The following is a 27,848-nucleotide window of genomic DNA, read 5'->3' as shown; positions in this document are numbered from 1 at the left end:
GTCTTGGTAGATTTTGCAGTGGTCTGATACTCCTTCCATTTCAATATTATCGCTTGCACAGTGCTCCTTGGGATGTTTAAAGCTTGGGAAATCTTTTTGTATCCAAATCCGGCTTTAAACTTCTTCACAACAGTATCTCGGACCTGCCTGGTGTGTTCCTTGTTCTTCATGATGCTCTCTGCGCTTTTAACGGACCTCTGAGACTATCACAGTGCAGGTGCATTTATACGGAGACTTGATTACACACAGGTGGATTGTATTTATCATCATTAGTCATTTAGGTCAACATTGGATCATTCAGAGATCCTCACTGAACTTCTGGAGAGAGTTTGCTGCACTGAAAGTAAAGGGGCTGAATAATTTTGCACGCCCAATTTTTCAGTTTTTGATTTGTTAAAAAAGTTTGAAATATCCAATAAATGTCGTTCCACTTCATGATTGTGTCCCACTTGTTGTTGATTCTTCACAAAAAAATAACAGTTTTATATCTTTATGTTTGAAGCCTGAAATGTGGCAAAAGGTCGCAAAGTTCAAAGGGGCCGAATACTTTCGCAAGGCACTGTACATAGAGATAAAGAGACCATAAAGAACTCCTATCCTGGAGTCACTTGCCGGATATTTACCTTGTGAGGTGACTGGCTTAGTTGCGACAGTTCAAGAGGACTCATATTTATGTTACATTTGATTGAAATGTTAGACTTAATATAATTAGCCCAAACAAAGAATTCAACTAATCTTATTTCTAAAGCAGGAAGACTGTAAATTGGGAGTCTTGCTGTAGTGTTCCTGTTTTCCTTTTGTCATGTGGTCCTAGATATCCAATTGGCCAGGTCAAATATTGTTACATTACAGTGCTTCCTGCCAGGGCTGGTTCCAGGCATAAGTGACTGCTCGGGGGCCCCTGAACAATAAAAAAAGATATGCAGTACCAGTCAAAAGTTTGAACACACCTACTCATTCAAGCGTTTTTCATTATTTGTACTATTTTCTACATTGTAGAATAATAGTGAAGACATCAAAACTATGAAATAACACATGGAATCATGTAGTAACCAAAATGTTATATTTGAGATTCTCCAAAAAAGCCACCCTTTGCCTTGATGACAGCTTTGCACACTCTAGGCATTCACTCAATTAGCTTCATGAGGTAGTCACCTGGAATGCATTTCAATTAACAGATGTGCCTTGTTAAAAGTTAATTTGTCGAAATTCTTTCCTTCATGCGTTTGAGACAATTGTTGTGTTGTGACAAGGTTGGGCTGGTATATAGAATATAGCCCTATTTGGTAAAAGACCAAGTCCATATTATGGAAAGAGAAATGACAGTCCATCATTATTTTAAGACATGAAGGTCAGTCAATCTAGAAAATGTCAAGAACTTTGAAAGTTTCTTCAAGTGCAGTCGCAAAAAACATCAAGCGCTATGATGAAACTAGCTCTCATGAGGTTCGCCACAGTATTACCTCTGTAAAACTGCTAAATGTTTCCCTCTGACTCATGGAAAATTTGGTAGAAATGCAGAAAATGTGCTTTAAAACTGCCACATTTTCTCTACACCCCATGGCAAAATGTGTAGAATTGCAGGAAATGAACTTTCCTCTCCACCATCAACAGGGGAGCTGCTAAAATATTTTGTGGAAGGTGGGGGGCCCCCAACCAAACTTTGCTTAGGGCCCTCAAAGGCTAGAACCGGCCCTGCTTCCTGCAGGCTCCTTGTAAGTAACTATATCATGGTCGGGCATCTACTGTAGGCGCGCCCGTCCCCGCCCCGGTGGAGATGTGTCCTTCTACTGCCTTGGATAAAGTTCAGGATGTGACCAAGCGCCAGGAAACATATGCGCACTGCCAGTCTAACGTTCACCCACAGATTGTAGCTGTTACCTGTAGAGCAGGAGGTGAGTATTCCTATACCGGCAACTGGGAAGGAGACGATTCCGGGAACTTCAGACAGAAAGATCAAACGGGAAACGAAAATAACAATTTATTTGCTATGCGCATTCCGACCGGGAGGAACTAATTGGACAGACAGGTTGGCCTTTCATTGGGACTCCCGTGTCTACTGCTCCATCTTCTCCAGTGCTGTAAGTGCAAACAGAGGGGACATTGGACAGTGACTGCGTCAATGATGGCTGGATGTTGTATGTCGGCCGAGGAGAAGGAGAATCAGAGAATCAATCAGGAGATTGACAGGCAGCTGCGGCGGGACAAGAAAGACTCGCGCAGGGAACTCAAACTGCTGCTATTAGGTGAGAGCTATCACATCTGTCAATCCCACTGCTTAGTGCATGGCCACGGCTGTAACCAGGGTCCATTACATTTGAAGAAAGTTGAAGCTCATTTACTTAATTTCTATACAATTTTTAAACGTTAAAATGCTATTTGGAGAAGAGCACAAATGACCCCAGCCATTATCAATCACATTGGTTGCTGCAGCTTCATTCACCTCAGTCGATCTACAAACACATAGCCTATTAGCTATAGCTGCTACACATTAACTCACACTAACTCAGCACCTGGATTAAAAACTATAATTGAATATGTACAGAGAAGGTATTTTATTAGCAAATGGTAAACAAATAAGTTTGCTTGACATAATGTTTTTATTGTTGCAGTTTTAGAGCAGATTTCCTACAATTCTACACATGTTACTATGATTTATGACATGTTAAGTGTGGGTTCCCTGGAGGTCTGGGCCCCTGAGCAGGTTCCCTGTGTGCCCAGTCAGTAATGTATAGCTGGTTTAGTTAGACTAAATAAACAAATTTATCCCCCCAACATTACTGACATGGGCTAATTGATTGACTGTCAGTGAAGGAGCTATAACAAGAGGAGAACTGCTGATGTACAACCAAGTTTCGAAATTGGCTACTAGGCAAAACGTGGACCACACCTGGCCATAGGTGTCAAGTCAGGTGAGGAAAGGATCAGTAGGCTAGGCTATCACAGTGATGTTAGACTATAACACATTTAATATATTAAGTAATAGGCCTATAATGTGTCCATGCTGTGCAAACATGGGAGCACATTCCTTTTTTTAATCTCCTTTTAATTTCATTTCCTTCACCCAGACTTCACCCTCCCTCACCGGATGTGGTTGTGGTGCGCTCTGGCACTGTTCACTGAGCTTGGCACAGTTGTTCCACATTGTTCTATAATGTCAGCACTGCACAACTTCTCAACATAGCCTAGGCACTCACACTTTTTTTCTAGGCTATTAAGCATAACTTTTAAAAAAATATTACCAAGGCTTACTAAACAGTTGTGCTGCTCAGATAGAAGGCGCCTTTGCAACTAGCCCATTCATAGACAGCAATGTTAAACATATACCGTTGTATTTACGAACCTGTCTGCCATCCGGGGCAAATGCACCGACGCTGCCCAGAAGCTCTGTCTCAATGTCAATACGCCTCACTTGCAATACGGCTTTGGAAACATTTGGTACTGAACTTTCATATTGACGAGAAATAATTTTCAAAAAAACAAAAGGTTAAATTACTACACACCTTTATAGAGTTAGAGTTAGGGTTCGTGCTCCTTAACCATACATTATTGGGCTACTTTGCTTTGGGCTACCCAGTCGAGGTGAAGGAAATTGTATTGGTGAAAGAAAATGTGATGGTTTCACTTTCATTGTCAACAAATAGAATAGCTTACTTTGCTAACAACTAATAATAACTAACTGCGAAGCTTTCAATTACGAAATGTTGGTGCCTTGCCTTGGGGCGTTGGCCCACCGATGTGTTTGTAGTCGCAGGTAGCTGGTGTACCACGGTTATTTTCTCATGCAAAGTCATGCAAATACAGCTGAGAGTATCATTTCAGTTTTGCCTGATCAACGCTCCTGGAAAGCGTGCTCTAATCACACACCCGAAAGTCTAGAGTGGAAAAAAGAAGGGCTTGTAAAATGCACATTCTCATATAAACAACTTTTATTTAAATGTCATAAACACTGGATATCTTGTGTTTCCAATAGATCTTCACCTGTTAAACACAACAAAACCATTATAAAAGCCATATCTCATGTTAAGAATTACATCAGAATGTATCACAGACATGTCTACAACTTGAATATCTTTGTTTGCCATATAGCAGACCAACATAGGCCTAGTTGTGTTATAAGGAAACACCTTAGATGGTGCTCTTCTGTCCAGTGTGTGTTTGAGAAGCAGTGAAGCGTGTGAGCCACTACATGTCCCTGAAGGTGTCATTAGACCAGTGACTGCCCACAGTAAAACTCATGGGAGACATTCAGCACATGATGAAAAGGTTGATTACTGCAGGGTGTCTGGGCCAGACCTACATATGATCACCATGTGTATTGTGTAACACTTTGAACTATTGCTTGTTAGCATTGGTGAACAGAGGGCATCAGTCATCACCGCAGGCAAGGGAACTTAGCTTTTCACGTGAGTGTGGTTCAATGGATCCACCTCTGTTTTTACACCAGCATCTGCCTCCTCACGCTTCAGTGAGAGACGATACAGATTCTGCAGCAGGGTTTTGTGTAGGCTACTGTCCTCACACCTTAGCTCCCACGAATGAGGAAGTGGAGGTTTGTGTGTCTGTTTCTGTGGTCAGGGGGGCAAGCTGGGTGGTTATGGTTATAGCTAATGCCAGTAATGGCCACAGCTGAATGCTACTCTGAGCGGGGGAGGGGCCAGCTGGGCAGACAGATAGACAGACAGGGAAGCGGACTGACTGGTGGTGGTAACCACAGTGGTACTACTGGTATGGTAAGAACCCTATTTCACTATTACATCACCGTGTAAACCAATGGTGCATAACATATGACCGTGCGCTCCAGATGAGGGCTGAAATCCAATTCAATCCGTCATGGTCGCCGTAGTAAGAAAATAATAGGCTGAATCTCTTTTAGAATGTTTTTGGTTAAAACAAACTACTAAGAGTTTAACATAAACCAGATAGAAACTGTAAAAATTATAATTTACCTTTGTATATATTTTCAAAATAATTCATAATTCTTTGAACTATAACCTGACGGGATGTTAAAGGGATAGTTCAAATTACAAAATTACATATTTGTTTCCTTACCCTATAAGCAGCCTATGGACAAGGTAGGCCAGAAATCCATGCTTTGGTTTAGTTTCCCTGGTGCGGGTTCCAAATGCTAATGTTTTAGCATTTGTGGCACAAATCCCATTCAAGTCATGGAACCGATATTAGCATGTTCAAATCATCTATAAGTGACTTTGTTGAGCTTCACAATCAAATGTAGATAGTTCAAATCATCCGAAAGTATCAGGCAAACACACAGGCAACTTTTAAAATTGCACTGTAAAGTTACAGAATAGATGTCCCAAATTCTATACATATCTGAGAGGATTGGACAGGTGTAAGCAATAGAACATCATTTCTAGTAGCCTCTTAGAGGGCAAGTTGGATCTACTGTCATATCGCTTAAACCTGTCACATCCTCTCAGATCGCGACAATTGTCTAGGGGGTAGGGACTAGGGGTTGTTTCTGGACAGTACCTTTAAATCTCCTGCCTGTTTCTCCAAACCTTGCTATAAGATCTTAACCTTTGACCCTTGGCTCTCTGTTGAGACTGCCTGGCTGACTGAATCAAATTCAGCACCATGCCTTCACATCCTATATTAGAGATTCAGTCAGAGAAAATGTTACAGTGATGTGCTCAAACATACAGTGCATTCAGAAAGTATTCAGAACCCTTGACTTTTTCAACATTTTGTTACATTACAGCCTTATTCTAAAATGTATTAAATAGTTTGTTTTTCCCATCATAAATCTACACACAATAGCCCATAATGACAAAGCAAAATCAGGATTCCCGAAATGTTTGCAGAAAAAACGGAATTATCACGTTTACATAGGTATTCTGACCATTTACTCAGTACTTTGTTGAAGCACCTTTGGCAGCGATTACAGCCTCGAGTCTTCTTGGGTATGACGCTACAAGCTTGGCACACCTGAATTTGGGAAGTTTCTCCCATGCTTCTCTGCAGATCCTCTCAAGCTCTGTCAGGTTGGAAGGGGAATGTCGCTGCACAGCTATTTTCAGGCCTCTCCAGAGATGTTCGATCGGGTTCAAGTCCGGGCTCTGGCTGGGCCACTCAAGGACATTCAGAGACTTGTCCCCAAGCCACTCCTGCATTGTCTTGGCTGTGTGCTTAGGGTCGTTGTCCTGTTGGAAGGTGAACCCTCACCCAAGTCTGAGGTCCTGAGCACTCTGGAGCAGTTTTCATCAAAGATCTCTCTGTACTTTTCTTTCGTTCCCTCAATCTCCCAGTCCCTGCCGTTGAAAAACATTCCCACAGCATGATGCTTCCACCTTTATTTAACCAGGTAGGCCAGTTGATAACAAGTTCTCATTTACAACTGTGACCTGGCCATGATAAAGCAAAGCAGTGCGACAAAAACAACAACACAGAGTTACACATAAACAAGCGTACAGTCAATAACACAATAAAAAAATCTATGTACAGTGTGTGCAAATGTAGATGAGTAGGGAGGTAAGGCAATAAATACAGTGGGGCAAAAAAAGTATTTAGTCAGCCACCAATTGTGCAAGTTCTTCCACTTGAAAAGATGAGAGAGGCCTGTAATTTTCATCATAGGTACACTTCAACTATGACAGACAAAATGAGAAAACAAATCCAGAAAATCACATTGTAGGATTTTTAATGAATTTATTTGCAAATTATGGTGGAAAATAAGTATTTGGTCACCTACAAACAAGCAAGATTTCTGGCTCTCACAGACCTGTAACTTCTTCTTTAAGAGGCTCCTCTGTCCCCCACTGTACGCCATAGAGGAAATATAATTACAATTTAGCATTAACACTCTGAGAAGTAGTTGGTGAACCAGGCGAGGCAGTCATTTAAGAAGCTAAGGCTTTTGAGTCTGCCGATAAGAATGCAGTGATTGACAGAGTCGAAAGCCTTGGCCAGGTCAATGAAGACGGCTGCACAGTACTGTCTTTTATCGACCTTGAGTGTGACTGAGGTACACCCATGACCAGCTCGGAAACCAAATTGCATAGTGGAGAAGGTACGTTGGGAATCGAAGTGTTCGGTGATCTGTTTGTTAACTTGGCTTTCAAAGATTTTAAAAAGGCAGGGCAGGATGGATATAGGTATAACAGTTTGTGATTTTGCAGCTCTTTCAGAACATAAGCTGTATGGATTTTGGTGAAGGAGATGGTGCTAGGTTTGGACACTGCTAACAAACCTCCATTATTGACCATAGGGATGGTGCCAGGTTTCCTCCAGATGTGATGCTTGGCATTCAGGCTAATGAGAATCTTGTTTCTTATGGTCAGAGTCCTTTAGGTGCCTTTTGGCAAACTTAAAGTGGGCTGTCATGTGCCTTTTTTACTGAGGAGTGGCTTCCGTCTGGCCACTCTACCATAAAGGCCTGATTGGTGGAGTGCTGCAGGGATGGTTGTCCTTTTGGAAGGTTCTGCCATCTCCACAGAGGAACTCTGGAGATGACCAAAGCCCTTCTCCCCCGATTGCTCAGTTTTGCCGGGTTGCCAGCTCTAGGAAGAGTCTTGGTGGTTCCAAATGTCTTTCATTTAAGAATGATGGAGGCCACTGTGTTCTTGGGGATCTTCAATACTGCAGAAATGTTTTGGTCCCCTTCCCCAGATCTGTGCCTCAACACACTCCTGTCTCTGAGCTTTACAGACAATTCCTTGGACCTCATGGCTTGTTTTTGCTCTGACATGCACTGTCAACTATGGGACCTTATACAGACCTTTCCAATTCCTGTCCAATTAAATGAATTTACCACAGGTGGACTCCAATAAAGTTGTAAAAACATCTCAAGGATGATCAATGAAAACGAGATGCACCTGAGCTCAATTTCAAGTCTCATAGCAAAGTCTGTAAATAAGGTTTTTCTGATTATTATTTTTTTAAACCTGTTTTCACTTTGTCATTATGGAGTATGGTGTGTAGATTGTTGAGGAAAACAATGAATTGAATCCATTTTAGAATGAAGCTGTGATGAAACAAAATGTGGAAAAAGGGAAGGGGTCTGAATACTTTCTGAATGCACTGTGCATTCATACAACATATTTGTTGAACCAGCTCAGGCTGGTGGTGTGTGAGGACGTGGTGATCTTGCAGCAGGACTCGGAGAGGAATGCTAGCAGAGAGAGTGTGTGATAGGGTCTGCAGAGAGGGGCTGAGAGAGCCGATAAACATGTCCAAACAACCACAGACAGAACCTCTGACAGTCTACAGAGCATCACCCTCACACCACACACACACACTTCTCTTTGCCCAACAGATTGGCCATTACAGTAACACGCACGCAAGATCGTTCACACGCACAAACGTAGGTTCTTATGCAGCCCATTTTTTTTTGCCTGGCGACTCATTCTGAATTGTATTCTTCTGCTCTGGCAATCACTCCATAAGAATGGCTAGTGGGTGTGGTGTTTGTGGATGGGTAGTCAGGCTAGCCCTTTTAAACTGCAGGTCCAACATTGTTAGTTGTTCTTTAAATACAAGGACCAGTTTACACACTTTGCCCTTTAGTGATGCTGGGTAGCCAAATAATTACCAACTTTATCTTCCTGGTGTTATTTTTTTTTGACTCAAGATCAGGAATCATTGAGAGTGAACAGTTTCCAGTATAATTCATCAACACAGTTTCCAGTATAATTCACCATGCATGGATGGGATGCTGCATGTATACTGAACAAAAATATAAACGCAACATGTAACAATTTCTAAGAGATACAGTTCATATAAGGAAATCAGTCAATTTAAATAAATAAATTAGGCCCTAATCTAAGTATTTCACATGATTGGGAATACAACCATGCACCTGTTGGTCACAGATACCTTAAAAAGGTAGGTTGCGGATCAGAACACCAGTCAGTATCTGGTGTGACCACCATTTGCCTCATGCAGCACGACACGACAGCATCTTCTTTGCATAAAGGTAGATCAGGCTGTTGATTGTGGCCTGTGGAATGTTGTTGCTGGATATTGGCGGGAACTGGAACACACTGTCGTATACATCAATCCAGGGCATCCGAAACATGCTCATCTCTGGTGAGTATACAGGCCATGGAAGAACTGGGACATTTTTAAAACATGAGGTGATGGCGGCGGATGAATGGCACGACAATGGACCTCAGGATCTCTTTGCATTCAAATTGCCATCGCTATAATGCAATTGTGTTCGTTGTCCGTAGCTTATGCCTGACCTTACCATAACCGCGTCGCCACCATGGGGCAACCCGTTCACAACGTTGACATCAGTGAACCACTCGGCCACACGACACCATACACCCTGGCTGCCTTCTGTCCGGTACAGTTGAAATCCATGAAGAGCACACTTCTCCAGCGTCCCAGTGGCCATTGAAGGTGAGCATTTGGCCAGTAAAGTCAGTTACGATGCCAAACTGCAGTCAGGGCAAGACCCTGGTGAGGACGAGCACGCAGATGAGCTTCCCTGAGATGGTTTCTGACTTATGGTAGAGAAATTAACATTGAATTGCCTGGCAACAGCTCTGGTGGACATTCCTGCAGCCAGCATGCCAATTGCACACTCCCTCAACTTGAGACATCTGTGGAATTATATTGTGAGACCAAACCTGTAAATTTGTTGTGGTCTTTTATTGTCCCCAGCACAAGGTGCACCTCTGTAATGATCATGCTGTTTAATCAGCTTCTTGATATGCCACACCTGTCAGGTGGATGGATTATCTTTACAAAGAATAAATGCTCACTAAAATGGATGTAAACAAATTTCTGCACAACATTTGACAGAAATGTTTTTTGTGCAAGTGGAACATTTCTGGGATCTTATCTCAGCTCATGAAACATGGGACCAAGACTTTACATGTTGCGTTTATATTTTGCTTGGTATAAGTGTAAATGTCATGAGGGGAACTCGGGGAGTTTTGTGGTAAGGACGGGGAGAGCAATGTACACTAGAATAAAAACGTATTCAACTGGAAATCATAAAGTTCTTCAATGATGGGTGGTGGGCTTTGTTATATTATATTTTTAAAAGTAGGGGTCTGAAAGAATGCATAATTACTGTAAGCATAAAATAGGTGTATAGGCCTATAGCTAAATCATGTTCTGTTCTCTGTGTGAAGGTCCTAATGGATGGAATTAAGTTGGTATATTATTATAACTCATTGTATTGATTTGGAAACTGACGTGACTTTCTAATCTCAATGGCAAAAGGATGATCAACCCTCTCCAGTACAGTGTTTAAAATAGAATTCAATGGAACATTGATATTGTATCTCTATGGTTGAATAGATCATGAGGGTAAGTGCAAATACCAGCTCCCCCTCTGACTGCTTTGGACAGTTGTACATGCTAACTCTCCCTTTTGATTGGTCAACTTAATATTCACAAGTGCCTGTGACCTCTTTGAATGGTCATGGTCAGGCACAAGTCCCTGCCCATTATGTCTGATTGATGGATGGATCTGGCGGCTTATTGAGGACATGTTTTCATGTTGTTCTCATTAGAATATTGACTGGCTAACTTTTGGAAGTCAAATTCATTCAAATTTGTCAAAGCCTATGTACAGATGTCTGCAAATACAGTTTCCTTAGCAACAACTTACTTATTTGTTTTTAGTCTCTTGGAAACCCTCCATCTCAACTCTCACACGTACAAACACTGCAAGAAGCATTTTTGAAGACCACTTCCATTGTCCTCCAAGAGTAGCTTAATGTTTGGCTGGAAGGTGGGTGTGTGTTTGAGTGAGGTGCGTTGGATTCACAAGCGGCTAGAGACAGAGGAGACCCAGCAACAGAGGAACATTTGTTCTGAATCTGTTGGTGTCTGGGGTGTTGTTGGCAGCATTTATTCCTATGCTGACATGTTTAAATCCTGAGGGGCTCCAGGAACTGTGACTAAATGGTGGTCAGGAATGAGCCCGTCTTTGACTTCCTCCCAGAAACGACGCAAAACAGTTTACAGAACGAGAGAAGACTGTTAACCAGCTGGCCCCCTCTTTAAACAGCACACTTCTCAAGAACAAGCTTCTCTCCTCTCCCCATCCCCCATTCTCGCCTCTTTCCTTTTTTTCGTCTCTTTTTCACCTCGGCCTATCCAGGTCAATTCCTCTTCAGGAGAAGCTAACAATCTGGTGGCAAGAGTTTAATACATGCTCCATTACAGCTCTTCAATGTAAGCTCTTCCCTGTTTTGGGTCTACGAGTGTCTTCACATAATATATTTTTGATCAAGGTCACTATTCTATTCATCAATGAATCTGTCAATCATTTATGGCCTCGTAGCAGTTCACTTAATATGTGTTGCTGTTGCCCGACTCATTAGATAATGTGTGTGTGTGTATCAGTGCTGTGATTGGGGGATGAGGCTCAACCTAATCCTGCCATAGTGCTGATATAATGTGTCCAGATTAATATTTTCAGAGGCACAGAAACAAAAACACAGCTGGGACTGAAGGCTGCCGTGCTGCTAGAGCACTGCTGCTGGGATACATACAAAGGACAGAGGCCCTGGCTCTAAGGTCTCCTTGTCAACTAGACACACACACTGCTCATTGTTCTTACAGTAGCAGGGTGGATGGATGTTTTTTTTCAGTGTGTGTTTACATCCTGGTGTGGTTGTTTGTGATAGAGTTAACCGCGGGTGATTCATAGAGCAGCGGAGGTGGGGTTACACAGAACAGCAGAGCCTGTGACTATCTGCTGGACACGCATTGCTCTCCTGGCCCTCTCCTCTTCCCTGGGCCCTACTCTCCTGGCCCTCTCCTCTTTCCTGGGCCCTACTCTCCTGGCCCTCTCCTCTTCCCTGGGCCCTACTCTCCTGGCCCTCTCCTCTTCCCTGGGCCCTACTCATTCCCTCTGCAGCAGTAGTAGACTTTACTGGCAACTCACTGCAGACCACGTTGAGTTTTTACCTGTGACTTCAGCGGACCTAGAATTCTTATATGTTTTGTAGACTTTATTGAGTCACTTATGACGAATGAATGAGAAAGGCCATTGGGAAGGGGGGACAGGGAGATCAAACCCCTGTCTCCGGTGGGGAGAGGTATACACTGTATCTAGAGCCAGGAGCGTTACCACTAGACCACGTGCTCTGCACTGTTCTAGTGCAGGTCCTGTTGGATAATGAGATAGAGTACTTTGGCTTTTGATATGTCACTGTTGGAGGACCAGGTGTTGAGCGTATCTAGTTGCTTCTGCATTGTTGATGGTTGCTGAAGCTTGCTTGTTTCAAGTCTATTTATGTCACTGACATATTTACACACAGGGTCGGCAGCCTTTTATGAGCATCATTGATGAGTGCAAGGAGTAAGACTGGGCCAAATAGAGTGCCTTGGGGAACACCACATGTAAGGGGCTGTATAGTGATCAACCTTGTCTCTTTCCTCCCTCCTTTATGTCAGGTACTGGAGAGAGTGGGAAGAGCACCTTCATTAAACAGATGAGAATCATCCATGGGGCCGGCTACTCAGAGGAGGACAAGCGCGGCTTCACCAAGCTGGTGTACCAGAACATCTTCACTGCCATGCAGTCCATGATCCGCGCCATGGAGACCCTCAACATCCCCTACTCTGAGGCCCAGAATAAGGCAAGAATCCCAGCAACATTACACTTCAGCCCTACCTCAGTACTGCCTGATCACGGAGCCAAAGACTTTAGTTTTCCTTTGTGAAGTGTTTTAAAGCATTTTCCATTGTGTGCCCCAAGGAACACACCCCAACCATCTTGTTTGCTCCCTCCCTCCCAGGGCTATGCCAGCATGCTGAGTGAGGTGGAGGTGGACATGGTGAATGATCTGGAGAGAGGCCATGTGGACGCCATCAGGAGCCTGTGGATGGACAGTGGAGTGCAGGAGTGCTACGACCGTCGCCGGGAGTACCAGCTTTCTGACTCTGCCAAATAGTGAGTAGACTTAGGTCATAGGGCCAGGAGTTTTTCTTGAACTGGTCATGATCAGGAAAACCACAGGTCAGGTAACTTGGCCTTAGCCAAAGACATGTCTATCGGCAAAAAGTAAAGACACTATAACATAAGACTGCGAAGCCATACAAAATGTTAAGCGGTTGCTTCCAGTCCTGTTGTGTTGAGGGTTAATAGGCCTCCACTGAGTTTGTGGATTGGACAGGCTTCAAGGATGTAGTGCATGGTTTACTCCACCCCACAGGCACATAGGGAGCTTTTATTCCTTATCGGTGGAGGTTTGGCGAGGCATGGGCCGTGGCCAGCCTTTAGCCTATTGAGGGTAGACGACTCCTTCCTGGGGAGGTTGAGACTGTTGTGTGTGGGTCATGATGCGGTGCTTATTTGTCAGGTCCAGTGACTCCCACTCGTGTCCAGGTGAGATGTGTGTTGGAGTCATCAGTGTGGGGGGGCCTTTACAAATTGGAGCGTCAGGTGTGGGACATTGACTATTTCAATCATTTTGTGGGTAGTTTCGAGTCTTGGGTGTATGGGGGGTGACGTTTGTCAGGACAGGGAGTCAGGAAAGTGGGTAGATCGTAGTGTGTCAGTGATGATGCGCGTGGCGGCATTTAGCTGGGTCAACTGTGTGCGTGTGACAACCTTGACCAGACAGGTGCACAGTACTCTGCCATTCAATGACCCTTAAAGATGAAATCTGTGCTGCTGCAATGTTTTCCCTGCATGCCCTAGAAGGAACTAAATCAATATTCATACTGGAATGTGAATATGCTGCCAACAAGCCGTGTTTAATTACATGGACAATATTTGGACTCTAGCTGGGTTTTCTTCAGCGTACACACAATTTATATTGGTATATCATTGGTTGTGGCATCATTGTTCTTTTCTCTTGGCGAGCACACATCATTCCCTTAAACGTTTTCTTCATGTGTTGTTCAGTTATCTGAGTGACATGGACAGGATCGCAGAGCCCTCCTACCTGCCCACCCAGCAGGACATCCTGAGGGTCCGAGTACCTACAACAGGCATCATCGAGTACCCCTTCGACATGGAAAACGTCATCTTCAGGTGAGGGACACTTTGGTTCTCCAATTGCCACTGAGTGTCCTACATACGAGAAACACTACAGACCCATTTCCTGTCTGTGTCATGAAAAGTTGCGCTGGCAGTTCCAAATCAGAAAGGGGTGTGTTTACATGGGAGTGGATAGAGAATGTTTTCATGGTCATCACTCCAAGTTAAGCAAGATTCCAACTTCAGCGTTAGCTATCCTGCTACAGAGCTTTTTTGTTGAGGATGCGCGCGCCACTCGAACGAGAAGTTTGCTTGTAAACAACAAATGTCTGTCTATTGGTATACAATAAGCAGCACTCCAAACATTGGCTTATGACAGGATGGTGGACGTGGGGGGTCAGAGGTCAGAGAGGAGAAAGTGGATCCACTGCTTTGAGAACGTCACATCCATCATCTTCTTGGTGGCGCTTAGTGAGTACGACCAGGTGCTGGCTGAGTGTGACAATGAGGTGAGCTCCCGTCAGTCAGAGCACAGTCACCGGGCCTTCGCCTGATACACTTGAAGGCCGCATTCGTTGAGCTAACACACTGTCGTGTAAAATTGATGAGTAAAATAAGCTATTAAGTCAAATGTACCTCACATTAAAATGCATAAGTTAAATGTATCTCACAAATTCGATGAGTATGGGCCATCATATCCACTTACTATACGTGCATCAACTTCCCCTAGAACCGTATGGAAGAGAGCAAAGCCCTCTTCAAGACCATCATCACATATCCCTGGTTCCAGCGCTCTTCTGTAATCCTTTTCCTCAACAAAACTGACATCCTGGAGGAGAAGATCACACACTCCCACCTTGTAAACTACTTCCCAGAATACACCGGTAAGCTCTAGTAGTGTTTGTGTGACCACTATTCTTGTGTATAGTAAGTAAACACATTACTTGACCAACCTGGTATCAAACCCAGGCTGCCACATGACTCAAAAACACATTTTCAAGTCTCAGGCAAGGTTACGCATCACAAGTGTAGTTCATCTAACAACCTCCTCTAGGTACACACGACATAACTAAAGCTCTTGTTTCCAGGGCCACAGAATGACCCTAAAGCAGCCAGAGAGTTCATCCTGAAGATGTACCAGGAGCAGAACCCAGACCGAGAAAAGACTGTCTACTCCCACTTCACCTGTGCCACCGACACAGAGAACATCCGCTTTGTCTTCGTTGCTGTCAAAGACACCATCCTCAGACACAACCTCAAGGAGTTCAACCTGGTTTAGAGGAGAGCTAGGGCTCCTGCAAGGTTAGGAGACATCTAGACTGGTCCGAGATGATGTGCTTCAGCCAACTTCTCTATCGTTGACTTGAGTTGGTTAAAGCACATACAGATCTGGGATCTGGCTAGGAGACCTGAGAGTAGATGGATATGGTTAGGTTGGAAGGTCAGATTGATGTGCTAGAAGAATATGCTCAGACTGCCAGATTTGTAGTGCTGTTTTTCTGTCCAGGGTGCCTTTTAGGTTGAGCATCTATACCAAGAGAGAAGCTCCTCTAGATAACTTTTCAAAAAGAATGAAAATTCTACTCATATGTATAGTGACAGGGATGCCAACGTTACGTTTTAAGTAAAATAGATTTTTATTGTATGGTCATTGTACCAAAAATGTTTTTTTTCCTTGAAATGGACGATTTTAATTTATTTGTTGTGGAGTTAGAGGAAGGAGTTAAAGTATAGCACCTTTTGATTAATATAAAAATGAACTGTGTTAAGCTGATGTATCTAGCAATTACGTACAACACTCCTCAGGATGTCTTTCCTTGAGCAGTAGTGTGATAGTGACCACAGTGAGAGTGCAATTGAAATTGTGGATTCAGTCCTTGTCCAAGTCTTTTACTTGCTTAAATGTGAGCAACACTTGGCCGTAAAAATGCAATGTTTTCATACAGATACTGTATTTATGTACTCCGTCATATATACAACACACAGTGAATACGTGCATATTTTAGCCAAGTAATCAGTCTCAAGTGCCTTGTTTGAGAGGAATAACAGAATAATTCCAGTGAACTATAGAGACATTTACCAGAGACCTTAATTTAGGCCCAAATCCTTACTTCCACTTGATTCAAATTTGTTGTTGTCAATGGGAAACAAAGTGAAAATTCAAATATGAAGTGGGAGTTAGGATTCACCCCTAAGTACATAAACATGAATAGGTATTCCTAACCGGTTGTTGGTCATTAAATAATTCTCCATTCATAGATTATGACCATTTACTTACTTAATGTGCATTAAGTCATTTCTACATTGTTACATTTCAATAAATTGTTAGTCAAATTTACAATTTTTATTGGTGCGTCTCAGATTAAAAAGTGTCAAGCAGAACTTGGAGAAATGTGCTGATTGTATGTCTTTGTAGATCCCATAATGACAGGAAGACAAATACCAAACAAATTAAATAGACCCTTTATTTTTCAAAAAATGTCAGAACTTTACCTGCACCAGTGATTTTATACTGCCTCAATGAGAGCACTTGCTGACAAAGGCAAAACATATGAAATAATTTAGTTACATTAATTAGTGACCCCAAACCAAAACAAACCTTTAAAACATTTGAGTATGAATGTAGCAGCTGACAATGTTTGAAATATGTGTCTCTCCATTGCATAACTCTTCGTCGTTAATGGCATTGCATACCTGCTGTATAAAAACATAAATCGCCAATGAGATACAACCCCTCAATAGATTATCTTAAATCACAGGAGGCTGCTGAGGGGAGGACGGCTCATAACAATGGCTGGAATGGAGGGAATAGATTGGTATTAAACACATGTAATGGTACAGAACAAACACATGGTTTCCATGTGTTTGATACCATTGAAATTTATTCCATTCCAGCCATTTACTATGAGCTCGTCCTCCCCAATTAAGGTGTCTTAAATAGAGAGCGATATCTATACACACAACTTCCAAAATAACGGAAACACTTGAGCAAATGAGGGGTACAAATTATATTGAAGTCAGGTGCTTCCAAAGGTGTGGTTCCTGAGTAAATTAATCATAACATCCCATCATGCTTAGGGTCATAATATAAAAATGCCCAGTTGCCCATGAGGGGTCTCAAAGGAGCATAGGGGGTTTAAAGGAGCGGGTGTCTTTTGTTGTTTTTATTTAACTAGGCAAGTCAGTTAAGAACAAATTCTTATTTTCAATGACGGCCTAGGAACAGTGGGTTAACTGCCTGTTCAGGGGCAGAACGACAGATTTGTACCCTGTCAGCTTGGGGATTTGAACTTGCAACCTTCCAGTTACTAGTCCAACGCTCTATCCACAAGGCTACCCTGCCGCCCCAGGGTGTCTCAGTCACCAGATCCCAAGCATTGTCCACCACCATCAACAAAAAACAAAAATATTACATTTATTGTGGAAGAATGGTTTCGCATCCCTCCAATAGAGTTCCAGACACTTGTATAATCTATTCCAAGGCACATTGAAGCTGTTTGGGTGGCCCAATGCCCTATTAAAGACACTATGTTGGTGTTTCCTTTATTTTGGAAAGTTCCCTGTGTATACACACAGGATACTCTATTGAAATCATTTTACAGCAGATCGACGTGTACTGTATCAAAATAGCATGCTTTTTTTCGATCACGTGCAAAGTCATAGCTTGCAGAAATGTATAGAAAAAACATAAGTTAGTGATTTAGGAAGAGGGGGAGTATTGGTACAGAATAACTATCACAACAAGCAGATGAACAGTTTAAAGTTTATGTGTGTGTCCCCATCCTATATAAACCAGTAAAATAACAGTGTGTGTAACATATACATATCAAGGCAATTAAACCCAGTGCTCCGAGTCCCACAATAATACTTCACATTTGGCCACACTCTTTTTAAGCACATCACTCAGTAACTGGCAAACGGATTGAAATGTGATGGATAGGGCTACTTCAACAGTGGCAGTTTGAAAAGTCATTCAGGTACCCTACTTTTTCAACGAAAACAACAAAAAAACATTTATTTGGGGAAAAGGAGAAATTTCTAGCACATAGTTGTGTACAATCGGAGCGGTGACAGTGTGTAGGGTTTTGTGTTCGCCGTTCACAACGCAAACATCGTTTTACAGACAGACTGCAAGCTGATATAGAGAGAGGCTGACTCCACACATCAGAACTAAAGCTCATTTCCAGGGCTGCAGAATGACCCTAAAGCAGCCAGAGAGTTCATCCTGAAGATGTACCAGGAGCAGAACCCAGACCGAGAAAAGACTGTCTACTCCCTGTGACACCGACAGAACATCCGAGAGAGGTTTGTCGCCATCAAATACTCCCACCGCGGCATCTTCGGGTACAACCTCTTTGCGGCTTACGGTAGTGCAAGGAGTTAGCCGATATTCCTGCCATATTGCTGTGTACAACCGAAACAGTGATGGTGTTTATGATAGTGGAGTCCGTGTGTGTCTGCAAGATGTCCAGACAGAGTGTGTGTGTGTGTGAATGAAAGAGAAGGTCTAACCCTGAGAGTTAGTAGTACACTGATGGAGGCACACCCTACTCTCCTAGCATGCATACACACACACTATAACAGTCAACGTTGTACTTTTTTGTCATGTCTCAGTGCTGGTTGGTGGCCCTATTAGAGTGGCCAATCAGTATTTGTGTAGACTCTCCCTGGCGTCTTCAAGCTTGGTAAGAACCCACTGCAGATAAACAAAACCATACGCATTTAAAAACTACACCATCAAAAGTCACATTACAACTTGGAACCACATCCTAAATAAACTATTGTGTAAGTTTTGTGTTGATCACTGACAAATACTGTTTGCTATGTATAAAGACTGGCAGCAGTTTATATTTATGTTATGCTAACCCACCTTGGCTATTTCTGGACTTCTGAAGTTTATAATCTTCCCAAACTCTTTGGCATGAAACACAGACTTCACTCTCTCCTGAAACACACACAGGAAATAGTTTAGTTCAACACGAGTTCTGAGAAATAGGGGGATGTACGGTGTGATACTGTCAGCACCAGAACATCTAAAGCAGTCATGTTGAATGGTTATGAATGTATTGATTTTATTGCTCTGCCATTTTTAAGTCATGTCCACCTCTGTCCTTGACTTTTCCTAAATAAGTCTATAGAACACACTGCCCTTGTTAGAATCTTAACATCACAAACAGAACTGGAGTTTTGACCCCTCACCGACAGTAAGGCCTGCACCACTCATTCTCCGACATTGGAATAGAGCTCCCTCACGCTGCGCAAAATAAGGCACACGCGCAGCCGTTGTACTCCACAACGGTGCCGAAGAATGACAAGACAGCACTCGCACTTTACCAAAGCAAGTCGAGAAATAACATCCCTGTCATGAGCACCATGCAGCCAACAGTTGCCATCGACGGGGACACGATGAGAAAACCAGACCCTACGACGCGCTACAACCAAGCAAAGGCATGTCAATATTACATGATACGCATCGGTGGTATTATGCCCTTCTGTAGAACACGTGCTGTTTTTCCTACAGGAAAATAATGCCTTTGTTTTACTGCTCTATACTGTGCCATAGGATGGTTTGTATGTTTTGGCTTAGAAGGCATGGCTGTACTCTGAAAAGGAGGCACCCGCCGGCTGGCCTGTTGCCGTTTTCAATAACAAGCTGGACTTGGCTGCCATCAACGCACAAGTGTTGTTCAAGCAGTGCATCAACAACACCATGCCCAGGAGAGACTTCATCATGAGTCTGGCATACGGGCTACGTGACAGAGACATGAGGGCCAAGGCAGCAGCAAGGACACAGCTCCCAGGGGAGGACACAGCTCCCAGGGGAGGACACAGCTCCCAGGGGAGGACACAGCTCCCAGGGGAGGACACAGCTCCCAGGGGAGGACACAGCTCCCAGGGGAGGACACAGCTCCCAGGGGAGGACACAGCGCCATATGGCCAGGCGAACAAAGATCAGAATCCAAGACAGCGGTTTGTGGGAAGTGTTTCATGCGAGTGAAAGTGGCGAAGATTTGTGTTGACTGTCAAGACGAGGGATAAGCGCTAAATGATATCCAATTGATGCCATTGCTGAAAATGCACACCATGTAAGCATGAGCTGACAATCGACTGCTGTCATATCAACGCATTCATTATAAAACGCAATTATTGATTTTGTGCGGATTTTTACTAATTATCAAGCACACTTGGAGCTGATAATGATGTTCAGGTTAATCTTTTAATCATTTGACCGAGCGTATTGCTGACCCGTCTTTGTGGTTGGGGTATTTTGTTAAATAAACAAACAAAAAAACACATGACTTCTGTTTCATAGTTGTAACAAAAGACCATGACTATAAAATTGATTGAACAGTTCACTTTGTGTTTTTACATACAGCTTACAGTAACAAACTAATTAAAATGCTATTTTATATTTAGAAAATGGTACTTAACGCCTTCATGAACACAACCAAATAATTATTTTACCAATAGCATATATGTAACTTATTAATTACACGGTTAGAAAGTTGTAGTCAGAATGACTGCTCATTAGCTGGAAGGGGTGTCCCTCGAGGCCCAGCAGTTCTAGTGTTAATATAGAGGCACAAACAGTTTGGATGCAAATGAGTGAATGGGTATTTCCTAGGCAGGTGTGAGTATCATGATGGATGGAAACAGGAGTGGTTATTCAGATAGATATGATGAGCAGTTTGATAAAGGAGAGTTTCATGTGGTAGTTCGTCATTGGTGTGTGTGGATGACAATAAGCAGATGAGGATACCTTGGCCTCGATCCGAAGCCGCCTCCCCTCCACGATCATGGGCTCCTTGGTGAACTCGTCGAACAGATACTGCCACTCGCAGGTCAGCTGCCCAAATGTACCTTTGGTCACGAAAAAGATTCCCCTGGTGAAAGGCAAGAGAGGTAGAGCCTCAGAACATTCACTGGCAGACCAAGACGGTGACACAGGAAGTGAAGCAGCAGCAGTCCACTTTTAGAAACAAACCCCAGCCAGCCTCGTACCTTTTGGTGATCATCAGGAAATCGGACTCGTTCACTTTGGCGTGAGCAAAGTATCTGTACTTGGCGAACCTTCCGTTTTCAATTTTCTAAAAGAGAAATATTAACTTATCAGGTTTGTTCAAAACACATTTGAGAAGATATGCACACATTTATCAAATTGGGTATATAAAAACACATATGCTACGCTAAGTCTACTGTTGATATGATACATAAACGAGTCACTCTGTACCTTGATCCAAAGTTTGATTAAAATGGCTTCAGGATGTTGACAATTCACACAGGCTCTGGCAGATGATCTGATGGTATTGTTGCTGATCTACACCTACTTCACCTCCTGACCTGACCTTGTATACTGGACACATCCTAGGCCCCCGTTTGATTACATCTTCTTTGAAGAAATTCTGACATGGGTGGATCGAAGAAAGCTCTGCTACAACAGTTGCTTACACATCAAATTGCATAAGATCAGCGATCATGTCAAGGGAACCAAGGTTGCTTTTAAAAATATTCAAAAACAGGGCCATGGTCTTTGACCCGGAGACATGTCAAACGACATCTAAAATGTTCCACTGCAGTACACTGATACGTCATTGAGTCCCAATGGATACCTGTTATGGACCGTTTATAAACTGCTCATAAAAGCATGTTAATGAGTGTTGATAAAGTGAAGGGAAAAGGTAGGGATGAGAAGACAATATAGATGTTTCAAAATGCACTTTATTCAGAAGGGAAGTTGTGCTGGCTATGAGTATGTGACTGCGCGCATAGCAAGGAGTCTTATGAAAGAGGGAGGTGCCAAATTGCCAAGAGGGAGGACTGCTGACTGACTATTGCAGGAATCCAGTCCAGACCAATACAACAGATTTCATATTAACTTAAAGACGGAATCTGCATTAGGAGAAACAGCACCACTGTCCACCCCAGCACCTTTGGTATCGTTTCTGTTTTGTGGACAGAGGTGAGCATGCTTGCAGATAGCACAATGACTGGAAGTCTATGGGTAACGCTAGTTAGCATTGGCTTGCAAAACTACCTCCAACTTCCTTCATACTGGACACAAAGACACACAAATAGTATCCACTAGTTCATCCGACTCTGGGGAAGTAGATACAACAATCCAGAAGTGTCCCTTTAAGGATTCCAGATAAAGTGAATAATATAAACTTGCTCTAAAATAGAATATTATGAATTATTCTCAGATCAAAGAGTATGATTAACAAGTCTCTTGGCTTTCTGACTCCTCCCCCTTACATGATAGGGTAGAAGGTTGGATGACAGAAGACGGTTAAATTAAGTAGAATTATGCTTTTACATGACAAGAGGGGTCCTGCAGCAGCAGAATCCTGAGAAAACATGGGTGTTTCATAAAAACTATTGAAACACAGTGTACGTCTAGAGTAACCAAAACATACAAACAGCCGAGAATGACAAATTGGCTGGCAGTTGGTTAGTCGTGTTATTCGGGATGCATTGAATGTTAAAATATCCTGCTGGAGCAGGCTACTCCACATTGACTGACAACACATTAAAAGCTATGGAAGACCAAAGCATCAACTAGGACTTAGCAATTCCATTCTAGCTGTCATCATCATCATCATCATCATTGCCAGTCCTACTCCATTCAGTGAAGGCCAACCTTTTCTGTGGACATGACAAGAGAGAAGACAAAGCCAATGTCAGAACAGACAGGACAGACACGGCCGTCTCTAATCATCTCTAGCGCTACAAAAACAACATATCACCACTCAAAAACGCCAGTACAGTGCAGCTTCAACATAAACTAGGAAAGACCAAAGCATTAACTAGTGCTTATCAATTCCATTCTACTTGTTATCATCCACATCAACAATAGTAACAATAACACATTTGATATGTATAGCGCTTGTTCATCATCATCACTGACAGTTCTACTCCCTTCAGTGAAGGCCACCGTTTTCTGTGGACATGACAAGAGAGAAGACAAAGCCAATGTCAGGACAGACAGACAAGCACATACAGACAGACAGAGACTGACGCTACTATTAATCTCCAGCTCTACGGATATCTTGTTTTGTTTTTTAAATGGAATAAAACGACGACATCACTTCAGCATTCTCAGTGAAACATCAATACAGAAGTACAGTACAGATTCAAAATAATCTGGTAGTGCTCAAGCTACAGCTAGAAACCACAATATAGTGACCCCACAACTACACAAAACGAAATTACAGCCAACACCTCAATGCCTTGGCTCACTACAGCTTCTGCTCACGACGGTCCCATTTCACTACGGCCCTACAGGCCACTGACAAGGGTTGGGTCCATTCCATTTAAACTCAAGAGTCAAATTAAATTGACTGAATTGAAATGGAATCGGCCCCAACTCCGGTCATGTTCCTGCTCGACTAAATGGCAGACGCCCGATTTTACATGGATGGGTTATTTAACATATCAGCTAACTACGTCATATGATATAGCAATCTGATGCCTGACTGCACAGCCCATGAGGTGGAATGCAACGCATCGCATGTGTATCTAGTCGGGCAGGAACTCGACCTCTGCCATTTACATCACTAAGCGGGACTCACACACAGAGAGCTACAGCAGCCATGCGGCTATGGGAGAACTTTAGAGCAGGTGGGTGAAAGCACAATCACAGGACGAGATCATGAAAACCTATCGGGACTGAGAAGCAATAAGGGGTTGAGAAGTGGAGCGAGAGATGGAGAGCGAGGGGGTGTTTCTATGTGAGGCCACACTCATTAACATGAACCCTGACCTCAGGGTCGTGTTCATTAGGACACGAGATGGAAAACCTTTTGAAAAGTTTTGCAACGGAAAACGAAGATGAGCGTTTCTTATTGGACAGGTTCATGTAGTTCCCTTTTTTTCCTCACAATTTGGTGCCTAATGAACACCACCCAAGTCAGGGGAGCCATCTGTTTAGAGGAAATAAGGATTTGTTTTGTTTTCCCGAGAATTCCTGTTACCTGTAGCATCTGGCTGCCGATGCCCTCTCTTTCCTTGTATGGTCGGATGACCCCGTCCTCATGGATGAAGCGAGGCGGACGCAGACTCTCCACATCCTGGGACGTCTCAGCTGCCCTCTTGATGCCCTGGAAGGTGCTGCTGGCCATGTCGATGATGCCTCCAGTGGGTCTGGCCACAGCACCCACTAGCCCCTTGCCCACACCCTTAAAGAAGCCTGCCGCGCCCTCCTTCTGAGCACCTTTAATGGGCTTGGTCACAATCCCTGTGATCCCACTGACAAAGCCCTGAGATGGAGAAAAGGTGAGTGTTACAGACAGAGTAGCATATATGAGAGAGAACCGGCCTGAGAGACTGTTTCTACTGCTCAGCTATACTGGTTGTGTTCAATTGACAACAATGCTCATCTTCAATTTTGCTACGTTGGGTCCTACTGAACAGGTCCCCGGTTATGATGGTGTTGCTGGGTCAGTTAGTCTGTACTGGTGTTAGCATACTATAGTAGGTCAGACTCACAGACACCAGTCCTTTGCCTCCGCGGGTCAGGCCCTCTCTCAGGCCGCTAGGCTGCTTGTTCATAGCCTCCCGTCTCTTCTGCTGGTACTCCTCGTCCATCGTCATGGCAGCCACACCCTTCGCCATGGCGCCTGTGATCCTGGAGGCAGCGCCCGCAATGCCACCTGGGAGAGGGGACAGTGTGAACACAGTGGAGAAGAAGAGAGAGGGGCCAAGTAGATAGGAGAGGGAAGAGAGATACATGTCAGGGGGGGAAACAGTTAAGTCAGGAAGTGAAGGGATGGCAATGAAGGAACTAAAGAGAATCAAGGTTAGCAGAAAAGAGATGAGCGAGAGCATAACTTACCTACTGCTCCTCCAACCAGCGCTTTCACCCCCAGCGCCATACCCTCCACAAACTCCTCTGGCCCCTGGATAGCTCCCTGGGGAAGCCCAAAACAGTTACTCAGATAAAGGTAACATTTAATTTAAAATTTTACCTTTATTTTACTAGGCAAGTCAGTTAAGAACAAATTCTTATTTTCAATGACGGCCTAGGAACAGTGGGTTAACTGCCTGTTCAGGGGCAGAACGACAGATTTGTACCTTGTCAGCTCGGGGATTCGAACTTGCAACCTTTCGGTTACTAGTATGCCATCTACATAGATAACTACTGCACTGTGTCAAGTAGTACACATCCAGACTGGTAGTGTTCGGTGCTACAAGGGATTTAGCTCCTACCTGGTGTGGTTCATATTGGTTGTACTGTGGTCTCACCTGATAGGGCTCGTAGAAGAAAGCCTCCACTCCCTCCGACAGACCTCGGATCAGTCCAAAGGGGTTTCCCAGCACGTCCAAGCCCAACACCAGCACATACATCTGCTTTATCGCCTGGGACACAGATGAGAACACGGCTCAGTCCTGTATCATAACTCAATGAGTTAGGATTCCCCTTTCCAACATGAGGAACCTGGATTGAACTAACATGTTTCACATGAATCATTAATTGAAGTGGGAACATTTGCGTTGGACGTGCACATTGGAGCCCACTTGGAGTGGAATGTGTGTGAGACGTTACCTGTTTAGAGTAGTGTCTGATGACCTCCCATTGTAGTTGCTGGCGAGTGCGAAACTGGAAGGTCAGCTCGAAGAAGGCCAATCTAGGGAAGTTACAGAAAATGACTTTGGGTCAGACTCTAGCGTAAATGTATACAAAAAAGGACATGGTTGAATAAAGCCTTGCCATAAGCAAATAATTAGCATTAAGTGGTTTTGTAGAGTCTCTGTATGGTGTGTGTGTGAGTGTGAGTGTGAGTGTGAGTGAGAGAGAGCCATTGCCATTTTACATTCTACTCTGGTTAAGCCACTATTTTCTATATTCTCAGAGTTGACCTTGAGTTGGCTCTAGAAAATATCTCCTCCATATTTATTCCCCTGGCAGATGAACACACCCCATTAAACAATTCAGAGTCAAAAGATAGAGCTAACCCTTGGTTTTCTTCAGGGCCATCTGAGCTCATTCAGATGAATCAGTTCTGAGCCAAAGAAAGGAAACCTGCCTTTCGTGCACTGGAAATCTTTCAGACAATTTAGTAAACAGACTTAAGAAAGCCAAATCAAGCCCCATCTCTGACTTCTGGTGATTCTTCAAAATTGTGGAAAACAAATGCACAGAAGCCTACAAATTCCTCGTTTTCCCTGCCATGCAAGTTATCTGACTGGCATCACAACCGAGAAGAATGGGATAAGTGATGCTTTTATTCATAATTTTATCATCATCGACAGGCTTTTTATTTGAGAGAAACGGTGGTTTAACTGACCCTATTCGGTCAATCAACTGCTCTTCCCTCTGCCAGCCCAAACTTCTTGGTGACAGGGGGGCAGTATTGAGTAGCTTGGATGAATAAGGTGCCCAGAGTAAACTGCCTGCTACTCTGTCCCAGATGCTAATATATGCACATTATTAGTATCATTGGATAGAAAACACTCAAGTTTCTAAAACTGTTTGAATGATGTCTGAGTATAGCAGAACTCATATGGCAGGCAAAAACCTGAGAAAAATCCAACCAGGAAGTGGGAAATCTGAGGTTTGTAGTTTTTCAACTCTTTGCCATTCCAATACACAGTGTAAATGGGGTCATATTGCACTTCCTAAGGCTTCCACTAGATGTCAACAGTCTTTAAGAACTTTGTTTGAGGCTTCTACTGTGAAGTGGGGGGTGAATGAGAGCTGATTGAGCCAGGTGTCTGGCAGAGTGAGAGAGTTAGCTCTCGTTCCATTGCTTTTCTACAGACATTGGAATTCTCCAATTGGGAACTGTTACGTATTTTATCTAACGGGCGGAAACCCTAAGTCTAAATATTGCTGATACATTGCACAACTTTCAATGTTACGTCATAATTATTTAAAATTCTGGCAAATTAGTTCGCAACGAGCCAGGCAACCCAAACTGTTGCATACACCCTGACTCTGCGTGCAATGAACGCAAGAGAAGTGACACAATTTCCCTAGTTAATATTGCCTGCTAACAATTTCTTTTAACAAAATATGCAGGTTAAAAAAATACTTCTGTGTAGTGATTTTAAGAAAGGCAGTGATTTTATGGTTAGGTACATTCGTGCAACGATTATGCTTTTTTCGCAAATGTTCTTTTGTTAAATCACCACCCGTTTGGCGAAGTAGGCTGTGATTCCATGATAAATTAGCAGGCACCGCATTGATTATATGCAACGCAGGACAAGCTAGTTAACCTAGTAATATCAACCATGTGTAGTTAACTAGTGATTATGTGAAGATTGTTTTTTTTATAAGAAAAGTTTAATGCTAGCTAGCAACTTACCTTGGCTCCCCTTGCTGCACTCGCGTAACAGGTGGTCAGCCTGCCACGCAGTTTCCTTGTGGAATGCAAAGTAATCGGCATCCAAAAATAGCCAGCAGGCCAGAACATAATAAGTATATAATATTAGCACAATTAATTGGACTACACTACAAATTTAACATGTTTAACACATATGCTTAGTACATAATAAATTCAGTGACAATAAGATAATTTTGATCTGATTACTCTCTATTCCTCTGTGCGTTGATTGGTCGTTTACAGTACGTAGGCTACACTACTTTTTTTGACGACAACATTTGATCAGAATAATTAGCTTGATGGCAAAATAAAATTTTGCTCTCAAAAAGTATCAAGAAGGTGGATAATGAAAATCAAAGTTTCAGAAGAATGTACAGAGATATGCGTTTATCTTTCCCAATGCCAAGCCAGTGTCTTATTTGCAATGAAAATATTGCTGTTTGCAAATAACTAAATCTCAGACGTAATTATGAAACTAAGCAGAGAACTGTCTGTTGTATTCCCGCCCCATATAGGAGGCCCGAAGCAGAAACATTGAATCGTTAACTGCAAGCTGCACACACAGCATTTTCTGTGGACATATTCTGTCACTTAAATGGGTTAAATCTGCAGTT

General features: G+C 43.1%; 2 protein-coding genes across 8 annotated transcripts in view; one reads left to right on the top strand and one right to left on the bottom strand.

The window, feature by feature from the left end:
• The first annotated feature begins 1,771 nt into the window (after positions 1–1,771).
• LOC135514330 (guanine nucleotide-binding protein subunit alpha-14-like) lies at positions 1,772–16,519 on the top strand. The gene is made up of 7 exons (XM_064937739.1): positions 1,772–2,246; positions 12,382–12,566; positions 12,726–12,880; positions 13,838–13,966; positions 14,292–14,421; positions 14,643–14,796; positions 15,001–16,519. The coding sequence occupies exons 1-7, from the start codon at positions 2,123–2,125 to the stop codon at positions 15,189–15,191; spliced, it is 1,068 nt and encodes a 355-aa protein (XP_064793811.1). The 5' UTR covers positions 1,772–2,122; the 3' UTR covers positions 15,192–16,519.
• Positions 16,360–27,848, bottom strand: part of LOC135514329 (intermembrane lipid transfer protein VPS13A-like) — a 53,783-nt gene continuing 42,294 nt past the window's right edge. For 6 of the 7 annotated variants that reach the window (XM_064937732.1, XM_064937735.1, XM_064937733.1 and 3 more), the window contains 9 exons: positions 25,455–25,536; positions 25,154–25,267; positions 24,744–24,819; positions 24,398–24,561; positions 23,884–24,168; positions 20,915–21,000; positions 20,673–20,796; positions 18,783–18,857; positions 16,360–18,608 (listed from right to left, as the gene is read on the bottom strand). In XM_064937732.1, the coding sequence (XP_064793804.1) occupies positions 18,558–18,608; positions 18,783–18,857; positions 20,673–20,796; positions 20,915–21,000; positions 23,884–24,168; positions 24,398–24,561; positions 24,744–24,819; positions 25,154–25,267; positions 25,455–25,536 (1,057 nt within the window). In that variant the 3' untranslated portion in view covers positions 16,360–18,557. The other variant, XM_064937736.1, reaches the window with a different exon arrangement.

Source organism: Oncorhynchus masou, chromosome 25, assembly GCF_036934945.1.
Source record: "Oncorhynchus masou masou isolate Uvic2021 chromosome 25, UVic_Omas_1.1, whole genome shotgun sequence".
NCBI lineage: Eukaryota > Metazoa > Chordata > Actinopteri > Salmoniformes > Salmonidae > Oncorhynchus > Oncorhynchus masou.
The sequence above is the reverse complement of the archived record's forward strand: the minus strand, read 5'-3'. Positions and strand labels throughout refer to the sequence as shown.